Source organism: Fundulus heteroclitus, chromosome 7 (genome assembly GCF_011125445.2).
Source record: "Fundulus heteroclitus isolate FHET01 chromosome 7, MU-UCD_Fhet_4.1, whole genome shotgun sequence".
NCBI classification, from domain to species: Eukaryota; Metazoa; Chordata; class Actinopteri; order Cyprinodontiformes; family Fundulidae; genus Fundulus; species Fundulus heteroclitus.
This window is the reverse complement of record NC_046367.1, coordinates 26,763,156-26,783,148: the sequence shown is the minus strand read 5'-3', so window position 1 is coordinate 26,783,148 and position 19,993 is coordinate 26,763,156. Positions and strand designations below refer to the sequence as shown.

General features: G+C 41.8%; 1 protein-coding gene across 1 annotated transcript in view; it reads right to left on the bottom strand.

The window, feature by feature from the left end:
* Positions 1-4,209: 4,209 nt before the first annotated feature.
* The window catches only part of agps (alkylglycerone phosphate synthase), a 48,583-nt gene continuing 32,799 nt past the window's right edge, over positions 4,210-19,993 (bottom strand). The window contains exons 15-20 of the mRNA XM_036139330.1: positions 18,327-18,396; positions 16,261-16,322; positions 15,419-15,508; positions 13,423-13,522; positions 11,865-11,922; positions 4,210-6,607 (exon numbers count right to left, since the gene is read on the bottom strand). Of these exons, the coding sequence (XP_035995223.1) occupies positions 6,486-6,607; positions 11,865-11,922; positions 13,423-13,522; positions 15,419-15,508; positions 16,261-16,322; positions 18,327-18,396 (502 nt within the window). The 3' untranslated portion in view covers positions 4,210-6,485. The remainder of the gene's footprint in view (positions 6,608-11,864; positions 11,923-13,422; positions 13,523-15,418; positions 15,509-16,260; positions 16,323-18,326; positions 18,397-19,993) is intronic.

Genomic DNA, 19,993 nt, shown 5'->3' with positions numbered 1-19,993 from the left:
TCTTTTCTCCCTTGTATCAGTTTGTCCTCCTTTCTTGTGCTTTTTCTTCCTTCCCTCCTTTTTTCTTTCTTTGTTCAGTCTTCCTTCCTCTTTTGTATCCTTTCTTCCTTATGTCTCCCTTGTGTCTTTTCTTATATCCTTCCTTCCAACTTGTACCTTTTATTTTGTCCACCACATCCTTTCTTCCATCCCTCCTTTACTGTGTCCTTCAACATTTCCTCCGTTTTATTCTTCCTTCCTTGAGAATTGAGTTTATCAAGTAAGACGAAGCATTTCTACGCAAAACGAGACAGAAACTCCTATTTCCCGCTGCTTTAAAAGAAAACCCATGATTAAAACTTGGAGACTGGAAGTTAAATCCCAGGTGAAACACAATCCGAGTCGAAGCTTCCAGTTTTCAGTTTTTATGTCGACCATTTGAAGGCACCGTCAGGCGACTGAGTGTTTGAGGCTCAGTCAAGCACAAACCAGTTCAAAGCACAGCTTTCATAATCAGAGTCAGGCTGTCTCCAGTCTTTAAAAAGCTATTTGGTTTATGTTTAAACATTTCCCCCCTTTTTTCTGACGTGTCGAAGCTTTTCTCAGAGCCCACACAATCTGTGAGCGCTTTCCTCCCTGCAGAAGACTGACACATTGAAACTGAAGTGCCCATGTAATATCAAAGCCTTCCCTTTGGTATTATTCTGTTACGAGCAGCATTATTTCTGACTGTGGGTTTGCCTTATGAGTTGTGTTGTAGCTTTGTGGGCTGGAGTTTCTAACGTGACTGTGCACATTGTGAGGCATGGTTTTACTGTGTTTTATTTGAAGAGCTCGACAGAAGCTGCCCAGAGTTGCATGTTTAATGCAGTCTTGACGCCAACCAATTTGCTGAGGATGTAGCAAACGAAGTGAGCCGACAAATACCTCGTTATTCAGAGCAGCGCACACCTTCTCTCATCTGACATGCATGACTTAAGTCCTCCTGCATCATGCTGCGTGAGTTACATAGAATTTTGCTCTTTTGTTTTTCTATTAGGTCTCCACATGTGGACAAAGTCTCCTCTTCCTTTTTTCCTTTCCTCTTGTGTTTCTCTCCCAGTTTGGGTTTATTCATGATGGGCTAATCTGAAGGAAAGCTAAAGCATGAAAGGCTTCTGTTTCTGTTCAGAGTATGAATAAAGAAAAATAAAAATAAATCTGCTACACATTTTGATTTATTTAGCTCCGCAAACATTGGAACTGAGAAACACAAACTACATGTACTTTGAATGTATTTTTCCCATTTATTGTCCCTCAGAATAAGAGGATAGAGTATTTACCTAAATCAAGTGCTGCTTTTAAATTACAGTACATCAGGTCTAATCATATATGACTTGTCAAAAGTCCCTTTTTTATTTTTCCTTGTTACAACCACAAACCTTTACCAATAAGGTGACTACTGAATCTATATTACCTAGGGAGGCATCAGACTAAATGGGGCTAAGTAGAAAATTCATGCTACGCGTTTGAACATCTGGAGCCATCCTCTTCCTTCCGCTTGACAATTTGCCACTGCTTCCAGTTGATCAATTACGTAAAATCCCAATAAAATATACTGACGTTTGTAGTGCGTACTTCTGCAGGATGTTTACAAGGAAAATCTTTTGCACTGCAAAAAGGGAACTCAAAGCAAGTACAATTTTCTTGACATGAGTATATTTTTACTTCATTTGAGCAGCTAAATAAGACTATCTGCCAATGGAATGAGTATTTTTGTTTACCTGTAAAATAAGATAATTAGATATACTGCACTTGAAATAAGATGATGGAGAAGTGCAAACATCTTATTCCATTGGCAAATAGTCTCATTTAGCTGCTCAAATCAAGGAAAAATACACAAATTTCAAGAAAAAGTTTCTTACTTTGAGTTCCCTTTTTTCAGTGTGTTCCTTTTTGCTATACTTGCTTATACTTATTTATCAGTATTCTGATAAATAAATGAGGAATAGGAAGAACAGATTTCGATGTGCATTCCAATAAATAGACCTGGTTAGGTCCTCGTTTCCAAACTTAGATTTGTTTTTAATACATAACACAATGAAATACAGTGAATATAGATGGCTGCAGCTCTCCAAATGTCCAGCAGCGAAGGAAGATCACAAGAGGACTGCATTTAAAAGCAAACTACAGAAAAAGCCTTAATTCTTTAAGACTTAAATTTAATTTAGTTACAAATTGGCCAATATGTTGCATGAATTACAGAGAACATCTCTAAGGATTGAAATCTATTTTAGATACACAGCCCTGTACAAACATTTTCTTCCTGCTTCCAAAGATGCAGATTATCAAGTAATTTTATAAAGTTGCCTCGATCAGCAGCTTCATCAGACCAGAAGGTCTTTTAAAGTAGTTGTTTTTTCTTAGAGTCTGGCTGCTTTTTCATCCACTTTCAATCCAGTCCTCATCAACAGACTTTTGGATACTGTGGGGTAAGAGACTAAAGGAAAGCAGACAAGTCTGCAGCAGATGAGTGATATCTATAAAGCTTTTAAGAAATAGGAAATCTCCACAGAGAAGAACTGATACGTTCCCCTTTGGTTAACTACTCGGCAAGTTTTCATCTACCGGCTCTTTGCTAAATTCGTTGTTGCCACTAAAACACAATATTTTCATCCATCGTCGTCCGTCTAATCCCAGATCAGGTGATGGAGGCAACAGGTTGAGGAGGGTAACTTGGATTCAAGAATCTGTTCCATCTTCAACTTTAAATTGGGCTATTTTCTTTTCTTCATAAGAGAACTCGGTGCTCTCATTACAACACATCTGCCATCTTTTAAGTTTAAAGTTTTTAAAAATTGTTTTATGTTAAGGCCCATCGAGTAACGTGCAATACATATAGGCAAAGGAAAAAAAAAAGTTGAAGTGGTCGGTATTTCTATTTTTATTATTATATACTTAACGATGGTCCCCATGCAAATAGAAAAAAATCATTGTCCATCAAACTGCGTTAATACTCTTGTTGCCGTTTTTATTCATGGATTCAGTTAAAGGGAACAAATTACGCCCCTATGCCAGGCTGCCATCGCCTATAAGCTAAGAGACTCTATGGAAATAACCCAGTACCCCTGGGCTCCATGATGCTGGTTGTTCACTAACAAACATCTGAGGCCTTCTCAGAACAGCTGAATTTAAACCAGATAACACGCAGCTACTAGTTAAACAGCTACTGAGGGCAGTGGTGCATTGTATTTTATTTAAGAACAAAAAAACATAGGGGCTGATTACTAAGCACCACAATTTTCACATTGTTATAAATTGAAAAATCACACTTTGTTTCACTTGTACTTCACAATTAGAAACCACAATGTTTAACAATAAGTGAAAAATTGTCCAGTTTCCAAAGAAAGACCGTCAAAAACGCTGTCGACGCAGTCAAAGTGCAACACATGTGGATGAGTCACGACACTGCGCTGTTAAAAACTGAATGTTTGAGTTTCCCTGTCGAGAAATTGTGCAGAAAAATATCTTCCATTTAGGTTGAGTAGAAAAGAAAAAAAAAAGAACTATGGCTGCCTGAAAGCTTCAGCTTCACCCAGTGCGATGCTGACCTCCTGTGGACTAGTGAGTATCTACACTTGTACTGTACGTCTCAATGAAATGCTGCAGGCTCCTGCACATTTTATTGAGGCATGTTTGAAATCTTTTGGGGGAGAGGGGAAAAAAAATCCCCTTTAGCCTCGTCTGATTATTGTTGCAGGAAAGTACAAAGATCTTTTTGAAATGTTTTAAAGCTGGTTGTAAGACTGTAAGGTAACCAGTGATGAGATTTTAATTCAAATGTCCTTTGCCTTTTATCAGCATCAGCCATTTTCCATTCACAAAATCTTAAAGCCGAGCCAAAGCTGCAGTGAATTTCATTGCTCAAGGCTGAGCTGTGCTGCTGTGACGTCAGTCAGCTGCGTGTGGGCGGATGTGTGGGTGAAGACGACTCCCAAATGAGCCTGTGTGTCGAAGGAGAGAGTGGTGGTGGTGGTGGTGGGGCGGTGGTTCCTGACGGGAGGCAAGAGGCAGATTCTGTTCAACTCTGCGGTGCCGGATTACCTTGAGCTCTGCGCGGAGCATGTCGAGGCGGAACAAACACAAACCTGCTCTGATGCTTGGGCTGACCTTCTGCTGCACGTCTGCCAGGATAAGTCAGGGCTTCAGAGCCGCTGTGCGCGCACGGAGAGGAAAAGCCACGACACCGGACGTTTTACTTCGCTTTATTGCACAAACAGCATTGGCAAACTGTACTCAGATGTTAATGTTATTATGAGGAGTGGAAATAATAATAATAAAACAAAAGATAACAGTGAAAACATTCAAATTTTGACACGGGTAAAAAAAAAAAAAACACAAAAAAAGCTGAGATCAACGTTATCTGGAGAAGGATTTATTTTTTTGTATTCAATCAAAGCAGGACCAGAGTGGTCCTGAAAACAAACGAGGCGTCAGTCAGAAAACGAGCAGCTGAATGGTACAAGTTCAGTATCAAAATGTAGCACGTTACAGAATCCGTTCATAAAAGCTTTTTTGCACGATATAGAAACACTGAACTACTTCGACTGTCCAAGGAACCTTTTTAGGGGACAAACCTTTGAGACGTGCGTGTTTGAACCGAACGCTTTAACATGTGTAACAGTCATAAATATTGACACGTAAGATCTGACAGGACGGTAAATCTTTGCATATACTAATTAATAGAAGAAGAAAATACAGTTTAGTTGTCGAAGTGACTGTATGACAGTGAAGGAGGTGCCAGCCAGAAGTTTGCACTCATCGTTGACAAGATGTTTTCATTTTGGGGTTTTAAATGTCACAACTTCCTGTACATAACCTCGTTTTATTCTAAAAGAAGCTTAATGTGTCTGGGATCATTCTCCTGTAGGAACAGCCAACTGTATGGCAGCGAAACAAGCCCCCAGCATGACGCCACCTCCACCGGCTTTATTTGGTAATGCACTCGCAGGTTTGAAAGCCTCACATTGACTCCCCCAAAACACATATTTCCCTATATTGTCCAATCTGACCATCAAACGTTTCTCTAGAGCGTTTTTTTTTTTTTTTTAAAGCTGCAAGAGTAAGACAATATGCAGAGTTGGTATCGTTTATTTAAACTGGTAAGGTTTCCTGGTTAAGCATAGCACACGGATTTCTGTTTTAGCTGATTTCAGATTCCCAGAAGCTAAATAAAGTCAGCTTAATCCAAACCAAAACCAGTTTTGATGCGTTTTTGGGATCACTGTCTTGTAGGAAAGTCTCCTTTCCAACTTCCAACCATCTAGCTGTCGATTTGAGATGAGGTTGAATGATTAGGAAGTGGTCCAGTTACTTTATTATTTAATCTACTTTGTGCCCTGCAGCATGATGCTACCACCGGCAAACCTGACATAAAGGTTTGCTTCGGGAGCCGTTTCGCTGGTCCAGACATGCATCTGCACGTGTTAAATGAGTTTGCATGTGTTTTTTTTTGGTGTATGAGCTCAGACTTAGTGAGCTCCAGCTTTTGGTGTTTTTTTTTTTATATTTTCTGATCATTCCTACCAATTTTCTTTCATCCGAGGGTGAAAGTTTGGGTAGGGTAAGCTCTGAAACAACTGGGAAATAAACACACATTACAGTTTAATACAAATTATGAGTGCGTGTAAACCTCTGACTTGCACTGCATCCAACAAAGTCTGAGGGTTCAAGTCTTTGGTTGGATGTGATCTGCAGGCTCCCCCCCCCCCCGAAAACTGAAAATGTCGTCCAGAAACATGTATAAAATGGCTTCGACTTCCACTCCTCTCCTTCAGTAACAGACCACTTAGTGGAAAAAGCTTTCGGTACAAAACCTAAACACGCGTATTTCGCCTCAATAATTACAAAAGACGTGGGACTTGGTGAAAATCAGTGCAGCCAGGCTGCTTTGGGAGGGACAGGCTTGTTAAAAGAGGCACACACATACACTCGGTCCTGAAACACGTCTAATATGGCATAAGGTCAGAACGACGAGACACAGGAAGGCGTGAAAGGACAGATGTGGGACACAAAGAGGGAAAGGGAAAGGCAGACACGAGCTTTAGAAAGGCACAGAGCTTTAGAAAGCGACAACTTACAACTAAAGTAGTGCCACACAGACGCACATAAACACACAGGAGGATCACCAAACAGCTTCTTCTATGTTGGCAAAGGTGTTTAGGAAGCAAGTCGACCTTTTTGCTGCACCCAGATGAACCTTGTTAGAAGAAGCTGGGTTCAAAATGATCTCCAACAGAACCTCAGACGATTCTTACAGCAGATTAAGTGCGATGAATGGTAAAAAAAAAAAAAATATGAAGAGTGAATCGTTAAATGGCACCGAGAGACATGTTTGATGGAGAAGATCTCTGTCTGTTTTAAATTCACATTTAGTAGCTGTTAATCCAAAACGCACAGGGTGATTTTAGGGAGAGAAAAACAAATAGAAATAAAGAAAGATGAGATAACAAGACGGGAACTCAGACTTAGAGGAGGTTCCTGTTGCCGAAGATGTTATTTGGGTCGACATAGTCCTTGACAGACTGGAGCATCCCCATGCCGACGGTGGAGACGGTCTCCCTCATCCACTCCTTCCGAAGTTTCCCCACTGAATGGCAGAAAAGAAAAAAAAATAAATAAATAAACAAATAAGTGGAGGAAGACGAGCATGGGGGAGAAACGGAGGAATCGGCACGGCTGATTGCTCAGCAGGCTGCTGGGAGCCAATCAATCTTGTGAGAGTGAGTGAATAAACAGAGGGTGATAAATGCTTTTATTCAGAGAGGAGAAATGTTTTGCATGGCATGATTTATGGAGCTCAGCAGACTATCAAACTCATTAGGCTCTGTGTGTTCCCAGAGGAGGGGCCGGCTGGCGGCTGCGGCGGTCCGTTCCCCGGCTCCCTCACTCTTTGGAACCGCCGCCAACGTCAAATTCCCTCTCCCTGCAGAGTCTCCTCGGCCTTTCACTGTGCAGACGAGCGAGCGCCTCCGTCTGACCTACGGAGGCCACGCGGTCCTGAGCTCAGGAGCTAGCCTGACGGCCAGGAGGCTGCCGCGGCTGCTCTGTGGTCCTCCGTCAGCGGGACTCTGGCTCTCGGCCTCCTCAGGTTTAGGAGGGAGAGCGGCTTCGGCGCGGAACCTGGCGAGGCAGCCTGGGAGGGGAGCAGCTGTTCACACAGACGCTCTCCAGAGTCGGCGCCCAGTGGAAGATCTGCGACCAGCAGGAGGTCTGGGGATAGGGGAGGGCTGACAACTCTCTATGTAAAAGAAATGAGCCAAGAACATAAACTTGTTCTTGTTGTTTGTAAAGCCAATAAAGCTGAATAACTTAAAATATTGACTTTTTTTCAGCATCGGGCAGAAAAGTGGGAGCGCTGTGGCGCTGAAAGCTAGCATTGCCCAGGATAAAAGAGGCAACCGCTCAGCAGTCTCAGGCTCCCTCTGTGTTTTATACGGCCTTTTTTTTATTGTTTGATCCTGAAACTGTTGCTCAAATACCGCTGGTGGGATTCGGGGTGGATTTAGTGCTATTCTTAGGGCGAATATAAACAAATTGGCTATTTGATGCAGCGTTTGCTTTTCCTCTGAAGAACTCTGATCAAAGGATTCCCGTTTCACATCATCTTTTACAGCTAACTTGAGCTCCTTTAATTTAAATTGTGAACTTCCCACTTCAAGAGACAGAATTATTTTTTCCTTTCTTTATTGCGAAGAAGCTCAGGATAGGTTCGATTGGATGGAGATAAGTCCATGAGATCCTCCTGAGGCTGCAGTTAGGTGGTTTTCCTTCCACTTAACTTTCTATTAATTTGCTTGCAGAAAGTTTCATCTGGTATACACTTCATCCAACCCTTGAACTATGCCGCTATCTAATAAAACTATAATATATAAGTCACTTTATGAATTAAATTACCAAAATAAATACATTTTTTCATGATATTCAAATTTCTTTAGCCTGGAAAATTATTCATGGAGGTGTGATCAAAAGACGAATCTAACAAAAAAGGGATTCATCTTTTGGTGCCAGGTAGAGAAAAACGAATTATTAATATGTGGGATTAATGTTAACAACAATCTGAATTTAAAACCTGAAGTTAGATATCTTACTTTACTACGTTTTAGTTTAAAACATAGCAAAAGCTCTGTGGCTCTATAAGCATTAGCACTACCTAAAAAATATTTTCTTTTCAAACTGTGCAGAAAAGAAAAATGTAAAATTGCCACCACACTTTGGTAATTATTAACGTTTGGGGGTTGGTTCGCTTTAGCAGAAACACTTAACAGATGGGTTAGGAAACAGAGCAGCATAGAACAGGTGCCGCTCACAGAGCAAACCAACACCTGAGATTAGATATAAAGGCCTGAAACCAGAAAAATCACTTTTCTTTCCCATCAGTAGCAGGGAGCCTCAAGGTTGACAGCTTTTCTGGGGGGGAAAGGACCCTCTCCTCAACACATTACAGCCCCATGTTATCACAGAGCAGCCAGGAAACCCAGATGGGGATCAGCCACGAGGGCAGCGACGCCCGTCTCCTAACAAAACAGGGCAGACAGCAGGGTCACCAGGGAGCCGCGGCAACCCACAACCCCCCACATGGTGAAAGAGGCACCAATCAGCTGCTGCCCAATAACCAAGAAGGTACCACAGCCTCCTCCTCCTCCTCCTCCACTTCCTCCTCACTCCTTCCCTCTCGTCCCACCTCTGTCCCTCCCTCCTCTCAGGAAAAAGGAAAGAAAACAGAAGGTTCAGGGACTGCATCATTGCCTCCATCACTGTGATAATTTACACATCTATCTTGTCATATTCTCTCCTTTTTGCTTTCAGTTGCAATCAATCTCCCCAGACCTGGTCTACGCAGCTGAGACATGCAAAGCAGAGCAGGTAGATATTTCAGAGGTACCCCCCCCCCCCCCCCCAACAGAGTAATATTTCATAGTGCTCGTGTGAAAAAGTCTGGAGAAGTTCAGCCAAGTAGGGAACTTCTCTGAATCAGGTCATGTTTGGCTCCTATGGAGGAAAGGAAAGTATTTTACGCTCCCCTTGGACTTTTTCCACATTTCAGTCAGTTTTATTTGGATTTTACGCAATAGACGAACTAGCATATAACTGTAGTGGTGCGAATTGAAAAAAAAAATTAAATATTCTTTTCCCACCTATTTAAATCTGAAAAGCGCGGTGTGCATTTGTGTCAAGCCCCCTTTATTCTGAAACCACTAAATAAACTGTAGTGCAACCAGCTGCCTTCAGGTGTCACCTGATCAGTGAAGAAATACTCCACCATGCAACTTGTATGCAACTTGTTCTCACTACAGATAAACCTTTCAATGCGAACACATCTGCACACAAATAGCTCCAAATGCAGACAGCGAAGGAGAGCCTCAAACGCAAAATCTTTCCCACAGCCTGCCTCTTGTTCACGTGTTCTGTGTTCACTTCGCTTATTTATTGTGTCATCGCTACTCCACTGTGTAATGCTTCTGGTAATGTAGTTATACAGGAATAATAACTATTATGTTGAAAATGACTGATTTTGAGAGCTGTGCTTGTTTTTGCAGGGTTGTTGAAACGCATTTTCATTATTTTCCAGCGGAAGAAAGCTGTTTCAACAAAGTTTCAAGATACAAAGCGCCTGTTTGGACAAGTTAAATTTGCATTAGGAGGTTTTGCCGGATAAATATAGCTCTTCTTTTTTGTTCGTCAACATTACTGGAGACCAAGGAACAAACCAGAAAGGTCAAAGATGAATTAAAGTGACATTTAAAACAGGGTTAGGTTATGAAACCATATTACTAAAGTTAATAACTACAAATCTGTCCTTTATGGAGGAGTGGCAAGAAGAAAACTATTGCTTGGCTGGACTTCAGAGGACTGTGAGTAAGGGCTAGGCAATCAAGATTTTAAAAATATCGCAATTTTTTTAAAAAGAGACACAAGATGAGACCATATAATTTTTATCGAGATGGTTTATGTTGCATTAGAGTTATACTTTTATTTATTCCTGTAGGGGACTTTTCAGCTGTTTCTCATGTTTTTTTCTACAGCTGTTACAGTTGTAGAAAAGTAAAGCTCTGATTCAGAGATGCCTCTTGATAATTACTTTATAAAAAGAAAAACATATTGAGATAAATATTGTCTACTGGCATTCAGCCTAAAAATATTGAGATATTATCTTTGGTCCGCATTGCCCAGCCCTACTATGAGTACACCCGATGTAGATTTTAGGGTCATGATAAGGTCTTCATGAAGATAGAAAAGAGTAGGGAGTAAAGTAAGGGTTAATCACAATGAATAACGCCATTGCAATATTAGATATAAGCATTCGTTAATATTTGGTAAATATGGAGCTTCTACACAGACAGGTTTTCATTTATCCAACACGAGGTATCCTTCCACTTCGCATAATGGCTACGTTGTGTTGTTCTGTCAGATAAAATCTTCATAAAAGCCATCAAAGTAAGTTGCTGTGATGTGACAAATGTGCAAATGGTCCTGTAGGGGGGGTGACGCAGGCAGAGGAAGTAAACTTGAGGTCATGATGCTGTTCCCATTCATACAGAGAGGACGGCAGCAGCTTAGCTGAGCCTCACTTCCTCGACACGCCTCTCCCCCAGCGACTCTGACAAATAGGGATCAGGACATGACAGGCAGCAGAAAGCTGCGTTTCTGCGATACGGCCGAGCAGGAGCACTCGCTGAGAAGCTACGATGAGTTAGCGGGCTGATGAAGCTCTTGTATGATTGATGTTAAGGACGTCCTCAAAACTAGACCGCTGCTGACCTGGTTAGAGGACATGCAGCCCCGTGTTCAGAGTTTTGAACAAGTCTGCAATCATCAATTAAATTGCAGATGCCTGATTTCTTGCCCCTGGTTATTATTATTTTTGTCAAATATAAGTGAGCAGGTCGGGTGTCGGACCGGTGTAACTGTAGAGGAAGTGCCAGGAGGCTCTACAAGCCCAGAAATCCTTCCTCTGCCCACTCAGCACAACACTGACCTGCTGTAAACACAGGGCCACAGAAATGTATATTTCCTGCGGTGCCCTCCCACCTCACCATTCTTGACTACATCTGTTTTGTTTGATACACAAAACCCGGAGAAACAGGCTCCATTTGTCAAGCGCTGATTGTGGGCAGACAAACCGGCCTGTCTGCACTCAGATAGCGAGCCCCGCTGGTATTAATCACAATTACAGAGTGGGCCTCGCACACAGGAGCTGCATCAATATCCCCTCCTCTCCCCCGCTCCTCACCTCCCCTGGGCCGCTCGGGGGTGACGGGGCCACCGTTTGGAGGTCAGCGTACAGGCGGCGATAACTGCGGCATCATTTACCCCAACCCACAGCCTCCTTTTTATTAGCAATCTTTTAATTTTGAACCCGTCCCCGCCTTCGGGAAAAATTGTGATTTAATATCGCAGCTGATTCACTGCATACTGTTTTTGACAGGTGTGATGAATAGCCTGAAGTGATGTATGAAAACAGCGAGGCGGATGGCAATATAGATAAGGCAGCCGTTTCGGTTATCCCTGATGGGGCCCGCGGAGTTGCTTCACCGGCCTCCCGCGCTCGCGCTTCCATTTGGCCGTCGCTGGAGTGAACAAACAGCCGAGTCGGAGTCATTCATCTGAGCTGCAGGAGCGAAATCTGGACGTGTGACGGGAAGCGGGGACCTAAACGCACGTTTACGGCACGAACGGCTCGAAGGCATGGAGCGGCTCGCGTCGCCGTCGGTGCATCCGGGTTCAACGTGTTTTAATGCGCTGAACAGAAGTTTATCCCACAGCGTGATTTCTGTAAACTTTGGCCAACCGATTCTAAAAACACGATATACATGTTTGACTGTGAAATGTTCAGCTTTTAGTACCTCCATGGTGATGTGACAAGCTCCCTCCATTGGCAAGGACTTCTTCTCTAGCTGCATGCTGAAAGGAAAGACCAAAAAAATTAAAATAAATAAGTGTTTGTGAGAAAAAAAATAATTAAAAAACATGTTAACGTTCTGAGACAAACTGGAGAAGCCACGGACTGATCACTGGTATCAAGGTCTTAGAAGTATCAAGGTGTCATTTGGTTCCTATGATTTAAAGTGCTTTTGATGAGATGCCAGAAAAAAATACCAGAATAACTGTTGATTTCTATTGCTGTACATAAAGAAACGCAGCGCTGACCTTACAAAACCTGAAGCTGCACACTGCAGGTCAGATGGCTGAAACAAAGCCACTACATCCATCTTGCAGCAGGTATGACATATTTTGGTGTTTGGAAGTAGTCCTAAATATAGCTGAAGTTTATTCTAGATATTTTTTAATGAATATGTTTGTTCCTTTATTTTACAGAAAAAGATGCACTCTGCAGATTTCTTCTGTTTTTTTTTTTTTACCCTATGGAGGCAAAAATAAGTTCAGTAAATGTAAGAAGCTACCTTTAAATAACGATTTTAATAATTAAAAATGTAGGGGTGAAAAGCTATTCACACTATCCGGCCTTACATGGAAACCAGCTGCCTCTACCTTATTTGGTTCAATTTCAACTGCCACACCCAGGGCTGATTCCAGAAATCCCCTAAATAACAACATGAAGCAGGTTAAAGTAGTGAAAAAGCAACACATCATGCCCCAATCTAAAGAATAATGATGAGAAACCAAGTCATCGATATCTAGATATCTGGAACAGGTCATTCAGCCATCTCTAAACCAACTACAGTGAGAATCATTATCCACAAACCATACCTTCCATGTATATTAACATTTCTTCAAAATAAAAGCCTCCCAAAAACTCCTAATGATCTTAATATTTTTTTGACGAGACAAAAGGAAGGTGTGCATCCCGTTATGTCCGACATAAAACTAAGACAGCATTTCAGAAGAATTATGTCGCCATTCTGACAGTCAAACATGGTGGTGGCAGTGTGATGGTCTGGGGCTCTTTTGCTGCTTCAGGACCTGGACGATGTGGTATAATTGATGGAAACATTAATTCTGCTTTCTAGCAAGAACTTCCAAAGAACTTCCATTCTGCTTGGGCTATACAGTGTGGTTGAATTAAACCAAATCTCCAAAGAGGGGCCAAAGTTCATGGCCAGCTATAGCAACAGATGATGGAAGGTGTTCCTGCCAAAGCTGGCACAAGCTCACACATGGCCAGGCTAGTTTGGATGGTTCTTTTCCCTCTTAATAAATGGAACTATTTGAAAACTGCACTTTGGATTTACTCGTGTTCTCTTTGATCTTAAAAATTAGTTTTATGATCTTGAAACCTGCTGGTGTGAAAAAAAAAAAGAAAAAAAAGTTTCATATGTCATTGTTTTTATGCGTCTAAATTAATCAGTCAGATCCATTTATACGTTTTTGGTTATAAATTCGATGTAAATATCCCAAAACCAAGATGTTTTTGCTCGGGGTTATCATGCTGTGAGGACCTACCTCGACTTGTTCATACACGTGCACCGGATCGCTGAGTCCTCTGTAGTTGAAGGCAAAGTAAAAGTAGACACAGGCGCCAGCGTCGTACGTCTGAGTCACCCTGCACAAACCAGACATGTTTAAACACAAAGCTCAATGACGCCTTTTGAAGATCACAGCAGTTGCATTTAACGTGTGTGTTTGTTTTTTATCTGTAGCAGACAAATAATGTAAAGGTGGGAGGTTTGACTTTTCCTCCAGTGATCCCTGACCTCAATTTTATTCATGATTACAAGAAAGCACAGACAATGGTCAAGCACGGTCATGTTTAATAACATCAATGGATGCTAAACGCTATCAGAGATTCATCTGCAGCGCATTTAAGCGAAGCAAACCTCTCATGCTCAGGTGTTGTAACCAGTTCCAACGGCCACTGTGCTATAAGAAAACTCCATTTTGCACGTGGTTTTATTTTCTGGCACTGCTCCCTGTGGAGGCGCAGGGTGCAGAGCCCTTGTTCATTTGACATGGCCCATCACCTGGCACGCTGACTGTTCTAGAGGTTAAATGGACAAATCAATCATGTGACAGACTGCAGCCGGGAAATGAATGGCCGCAGCATAATCAGGCCGAGGCTTAATCGGCACGCAATCTGCGAGCGGCAGTCTGGTGCTCCTCAGCCAGCCAGCCGGCCGTCTGTCGGCCTGTCCCACTGTCCGTCTGACTGAGTCAACTGGGACGGGAGCGCCGAATAAATCATTTCTGCTGGGAAGAAACCGGCCTTCATAATAATCATTTTAGGTAAGTGTAAAAAAGAAAAAAAGAAAAAGTGAATTTCTTTTTTTAAATGTTTGGATTTTCTGAAAAACATTAAAGAACAAATCTAATATTATTATCCAATTTTTTTTAAAATCCTAATAATACTTCAAGCCTGAGGAGGATAAAAATATAGACGTGTCACGCTCCTGATGTAACTTGGATTTGGAGTTTGAGTCTGAACCACATAACGTACAATAATGAGGATAACGACCCTCACAGAAGTACACTTTACTACAACTTTTAGACAAATGGTGTCCAAACATTTTGAACAATGGGACAAAACCTAAAAGTTAAAAGTACTCGTTAAATTTTGTATTTTTTTTTGTACTCTGACCTGCTCAAAATATTGATATATTTTGACCCTTGTGGACAAGGGAGCTGTAAACCGCTTATCCACAACATCAAAAGGTTCTCCTATTGTCCAATATATACTGGGGTGTATGGTTTTCTATTTTCTTGGCCAAGAAATGTCAACAAGATATGGGTCACTCATTGAAAGCGTTGGCTTTATTTGGCAAATTTTACGGAATAAGTGAGCCCCACTCCGCCTTTGAATAGAGTGTTGCTGAAAGCTTGTGGTCTCGTTTCCTAGGAAATCAAATTGGTTCATTAAAGACAAATCCTTGTTCTTGTCCCCAGCATTGTACATTTTCTGCATCAATCTATGCACTACCAGCCCAAATTTGTCCCATTCTTGAATTGTGCAAACAATTATTCCAAAAGACTACAAATGGCGACTAGGCCACTGTTTGGACACCCCTGTCTTAGAGCTACCTCACTGGTTGGAGAGGTTTCATTACACCAGCTGGTGGTCACCATCTGGCTTTTTCAAGTTGTATTTTCAAGTCACTGACTGGTCAGAAACTCACACATCCAATATTTCCCCAATGAGTGGAAGCATCACACTAAGACACACCAGGCCACGGTTACATCCACTCTTGGGTGTGGATGCTGTTACAGAGTGAGGAAGACTCTCAGTCTCAGTAGCAGTGATGAAAATGAAGTCAGAGGAAGCACAGAGGTTTAAGGAGCTATTTAAAAGAATGCCTGGCTTATTTAGGCTGCGAGAGAGTGAGAGAGAGCAAGACTTTCGGTAGGTAACTGTTTCTTTTTTTTATTATTTTGCAGTTAAGCAGGATAAATAGGCATCACTTAAGTGAAAGTCTAATTTTCATTAAACGCCGTTTTTTATCATTACCTGCAAGTTGATAGTGGTGGAAACTGAACTCCTTTGTCTTTACACTCTCTTACGATGCGTGCCTTCACATTCCGGCAAATGTCCAAAACCCTGTAAGAAATTTAAATCAAAAAGATTATTTTTTTGTTTATTCAACAGATTCTTGTGCTGTCAAATTTAAGCCATCTGTGTTTGCATAGACGGGAAAACGCCGGGCCTGAGGAATATCCGTTTGAATAAATTCATTAGTGGCATAAAAGGGTTAATTTCCTGAAAAAGGGCAGGAAGCCAAGAAGGAGGAGGACAACAGACTGACTGACATGACGACCACTGAGCGAGAGATTCCCACTGGTGTGGAAATGGCCGCCAGTCCTAAGCATGTGCAGCCGGGTGTGGATTGTGCAGGATGGAGAGGAGGGTGGTTAATGAGCCAGGCACATATGCTTGCCTCAGTGCCTGATCTCTTGGTCTCTCCCGTCAGGCATCTTACACAACAGGGAGCTGCACGTGCTCGTGTTTGTTGTGCGGGAAAGCGGGATAATAAAACATGTTGGAACTGCAGATCTCACAACATGGATTTGAGCAAGATCACTGGCTCATGCTAAACGCTTTACACCGCCCCCACACGGCACATGTGGCGCTGAAACCCACGGACCTCCGTTACATGTGTGCGCTTGTAAAGACGAAGAAAATAAGCCTTAGCAGACATAAAGGGGAACCTCGAAGAGAAAGGAAGCCAAATTTGAAAAAGAGGGTCGTCAAGAAAGCAGAGTGGTCTTTCAGAGGAAAAAAAAGAGTGGAACGAGTAAAGAATAATGCACTAAAATTTAACAAAAGCCGGAAGCCTTTGTTAATGCACTTACCTGTCCCAAGGCACAGAGGTTTCAAAAGACTCTCCGATCACGTAGTAGTCCATCCCCAAGTCCTGGATAGAACACAGTATTGACATTAGGAGTCTAATAAGTTAATAGATCCAGCAAATTTACATGCACCTGTTGGAAATCACTTTTGGACCCTTTGGTCAAAGGCATCCAGAGTTTTTTTTTTTTGTTTTTTAATCTAGTCAAAATAAATTGCTGAATTTTATTAGCACCCCTGGTAGAGACGCGTAAAGCACAACAGCGTAGTCTCACACTGAACAATCCTACCTTTAATCCATCTTAACTTGTGTTGTTTGGGTCCCAACAGTCTTTGACAAAAATCGCTAATGACAACAGGTTGTACCCCTGACAATCCTTTTAAAAGAAATACAAAATTTATAATGTATACTTTACTTTTTTTTTTTTTTGAAGTTGATTTGGTTTTCTAGGAACTTCTAATTAGTAAACCATGACTGTTTGTTCCCTGGGGTGTCAGTGTGACTCCAGAGGGAAACCACCCGTCTGCTCAGACGAGAGCAAGATTGAGCTTCTTGGCAACAACGCATCACACGAGTCTTGCCTGAAGCAAAGGATGGATGTGGGGAAAAGCACCTCTTGTCCAATGCTAACTACGGTGGAGGATCCATTTCTGTTCCAGAGGCTCTGCAAACCCTGCAGGAGCGCATGGCATCAGGGCCATTTTTAATAAAAATCTGATGAGCTCTACCGGTAAACTGAAAATAGGTTTGTCACTGGATGGGTTGGGATTATACTGATGCAAAACATACAACCATATCAATACAGGAATGGTTCCTCAGAGAGAAAGAAAGAACATATATCCCATTAACTGGGCTGGTCACCCCAGTCCTCAGAACCTGAATCCTGTTCACAAGAACCCGTCTCTGTGCTATTTATCGCCATAACAGTGTTTTATAAGCTATTAACAGCAGAAATGTCAATAATTGAGCTTCCTTATGTTGCAAAATATCACAGATTTATCGATATCTTAGCAACTCTGCTGGTAGTAGGCTTGATGCAAAGGAACATCCTGGACTGCAATAAGCGTTAGCCAATTATTCATGAGCAATAGATTTGGAGTGTAAAATATTTGGTGGCAGCTGTTTAACGCAGCATATACATGTTACAGAGGCTAAAGAGGTGGAAATGTGATAAAGTGATTAACAAACCACTATTAGGTTGTTTCAGTGCCAAAACAGGAGGGCCAAGCCTGAAGCAACTTTACTAACAGAAAATCATGTTGAGGTGGAAATACTGAATTTTATTACATTAGCAAGAGATACTTTTTATTACCTCGGGTCTGTGTGCTATAAAACAAAAGCAGAATATTAACATTTAATTACTTGTTTATTTAATAATTCTTTTTTTAAATATCATGCAGGCTTAGTGCCTTATTTAAATGCAATCAAATCAAAGGCTAGAGTTTTCTTTTTCCAGAGTGGGATTGTGCTGCTGCATAGTATTGACTTTGTTTTGTTTAAAAAAATAAACATACATACATACATACATACATACATACATACATACATACATACACACACACACACACACACACACTTTACATAATAATAAGATGAAGTGATGAAAAACCTTCACAGCGTTTAACGTTTATAGACAGACAAGAAATCTGGAAATAAAAACAATGCCCTCAAGTGACATATTCAGATTTATAAAAAACAAAAAAAATATTTATTAGATAAACACACAATAACTTTATCCTGAAAAAAAGAGCTCTTAGCTTTAAAATCAAACTTAAGTCCTTGGAGAAAGCGGCCAGTAAGACGGTTACTGAAGTGTCTGCCAATGTGCTCTAAAAGGGCTGACCTGAGTCAACTCTCTATTGTTATTGTGTCAGGAGCCTCTGTGCTCTCCGTCCACAGCGTTAGACGCACTGATAACTGTGACCAGATCTGGCCGAGGACCTCCCGAAGGTCATATTCTGCGGCCCATCGTCTTCATTCTTTATCCTATCTGCTGTCATCCCGCTGCCTCCCTGCCCGCCCCACCTGCCCATCAGCTCGGACGGAGAAAAAGCCGGAGCAGTGACCCACCCGGAGGTAAGCGATGACGAAGGTCATTATGTAGCCCCTCTGTCCATTGTCCTCTCCTGCTGCCAGGCCCCTGGAAAGACACAACGTGGTTAATATTTAACGGCTCTTTTCTCTCGAGCTTTGTTGCTCAGACCGCTGCCCCTCACAACAGCTGTCCTGCAGCTCGTCACTCCAACAATGTACAGATCAATGCTGCCGTGCTCCGCGCATCGCCACGGGTCAGCCACACATCTATCACCAGCAGCGGGTAATCACATTTTCATTTACCATCCAAACTAATCAGGCCAAGCTCATTAGAAAATCACTATATGGATTTTATTTTACCCATCTTCCTGTTTCCTTACACCAGAGGAAGGCCTTCCTTACTGAACCCAACCCAAGTAATCCATCACTGACACTTCATCTGATGGGTGTTCACCATTTCTTCGCAATAATGCAATTATGGAGAGGATGCTACATGGGACTGATGGGCTTCTTCTGCTTTAATGGCTTTCTATCATCCAAGGAAGCCTGCAAGTCTGAGCAAAGGGCGGGAGAGCAAAACTAAAAGGGACGGATGTAAGAAATAAGCAACATCTGAGGAGAAATCATTCCTGTTTGCACCCTGTGACATCACGATCGAGACTACACATCTGTAAAGCCTAATAGCACCAGTTTATAGAGTTGAGATGCATGATAAAGTACTTTTGATAGGTTAATTTACTGTAGAAGCGGAACATTAGCAGTTAGCTTTAATTTTGGGTCCTGTTCATTTGACATCTTCACCATTTTGTGCAAAACTTGTACAAGAAGGAGCTGCCTGCTGAACCTTCCTGCACCGCTGACGTCTCGATTCTTAACTCCCTTGGAGACGTTTTCTATGTGCGCTGGCCTCCAGTGATTTAAAGCAGCATTCCATTACATTGTTATAAGACGGCAATAAAATACTCTCATCTGCAGGAGGTTGTTTACAGCTAGTTTAGCTTATCATGGATTATAATGTGTCATATTTTCCATATCACTGGATCAGAATCAAAATAAATTAAAAACATTATAGAATTAAATTCAAGTAATGCTTTTTTTCCCATTATACCTCCTACTAGTTTCAGGAAGCACAGTTGTGCTTTTCATCTTTATGCCGATGACTGCGGGGTTTATGTTCTCCTGAAACATGAAGAACCTACTCTGCACAATCTCTGTTTGAGCGCCTTGAGGAACTAAGAGCCTGAATGACTCTTAACTTCCTTCATGTTTGGTGTTTTAGTCCCGGGGTCTCCAGTGGGTCGTCAACTATAGAGCTCGGCCCTCTGGATCAGTATATAAAACCCACTATCACCAATCTTGGGGTAAAAATGGACAGTGATTTTAATCTTTAGGGGCTGATCAGTTCAGTGGTGAAACCCGGTTTTTAATCAACTGAGACAACTATCCAAGGTGAAACATATTCTTTAAAAACGGGACTTTGAAACAGTACCCTAAGCTTTTATCACAACACGCCTCGACTACGGCTGCTCTCTGTATTACGGTGCATCACAGACAACCCTGTCTCATCTCCAGCTGGTGCAGAATGCAGCTGCTCGACTTTTAACTGGTACACGAAAAAGAGAGAGAGAGCATGTAAATAAAAGTTTTAGCCTCATTGCACTGGTTGCCTGATCCGATTAGGGTTTCATTTTAAGATTCCTGTA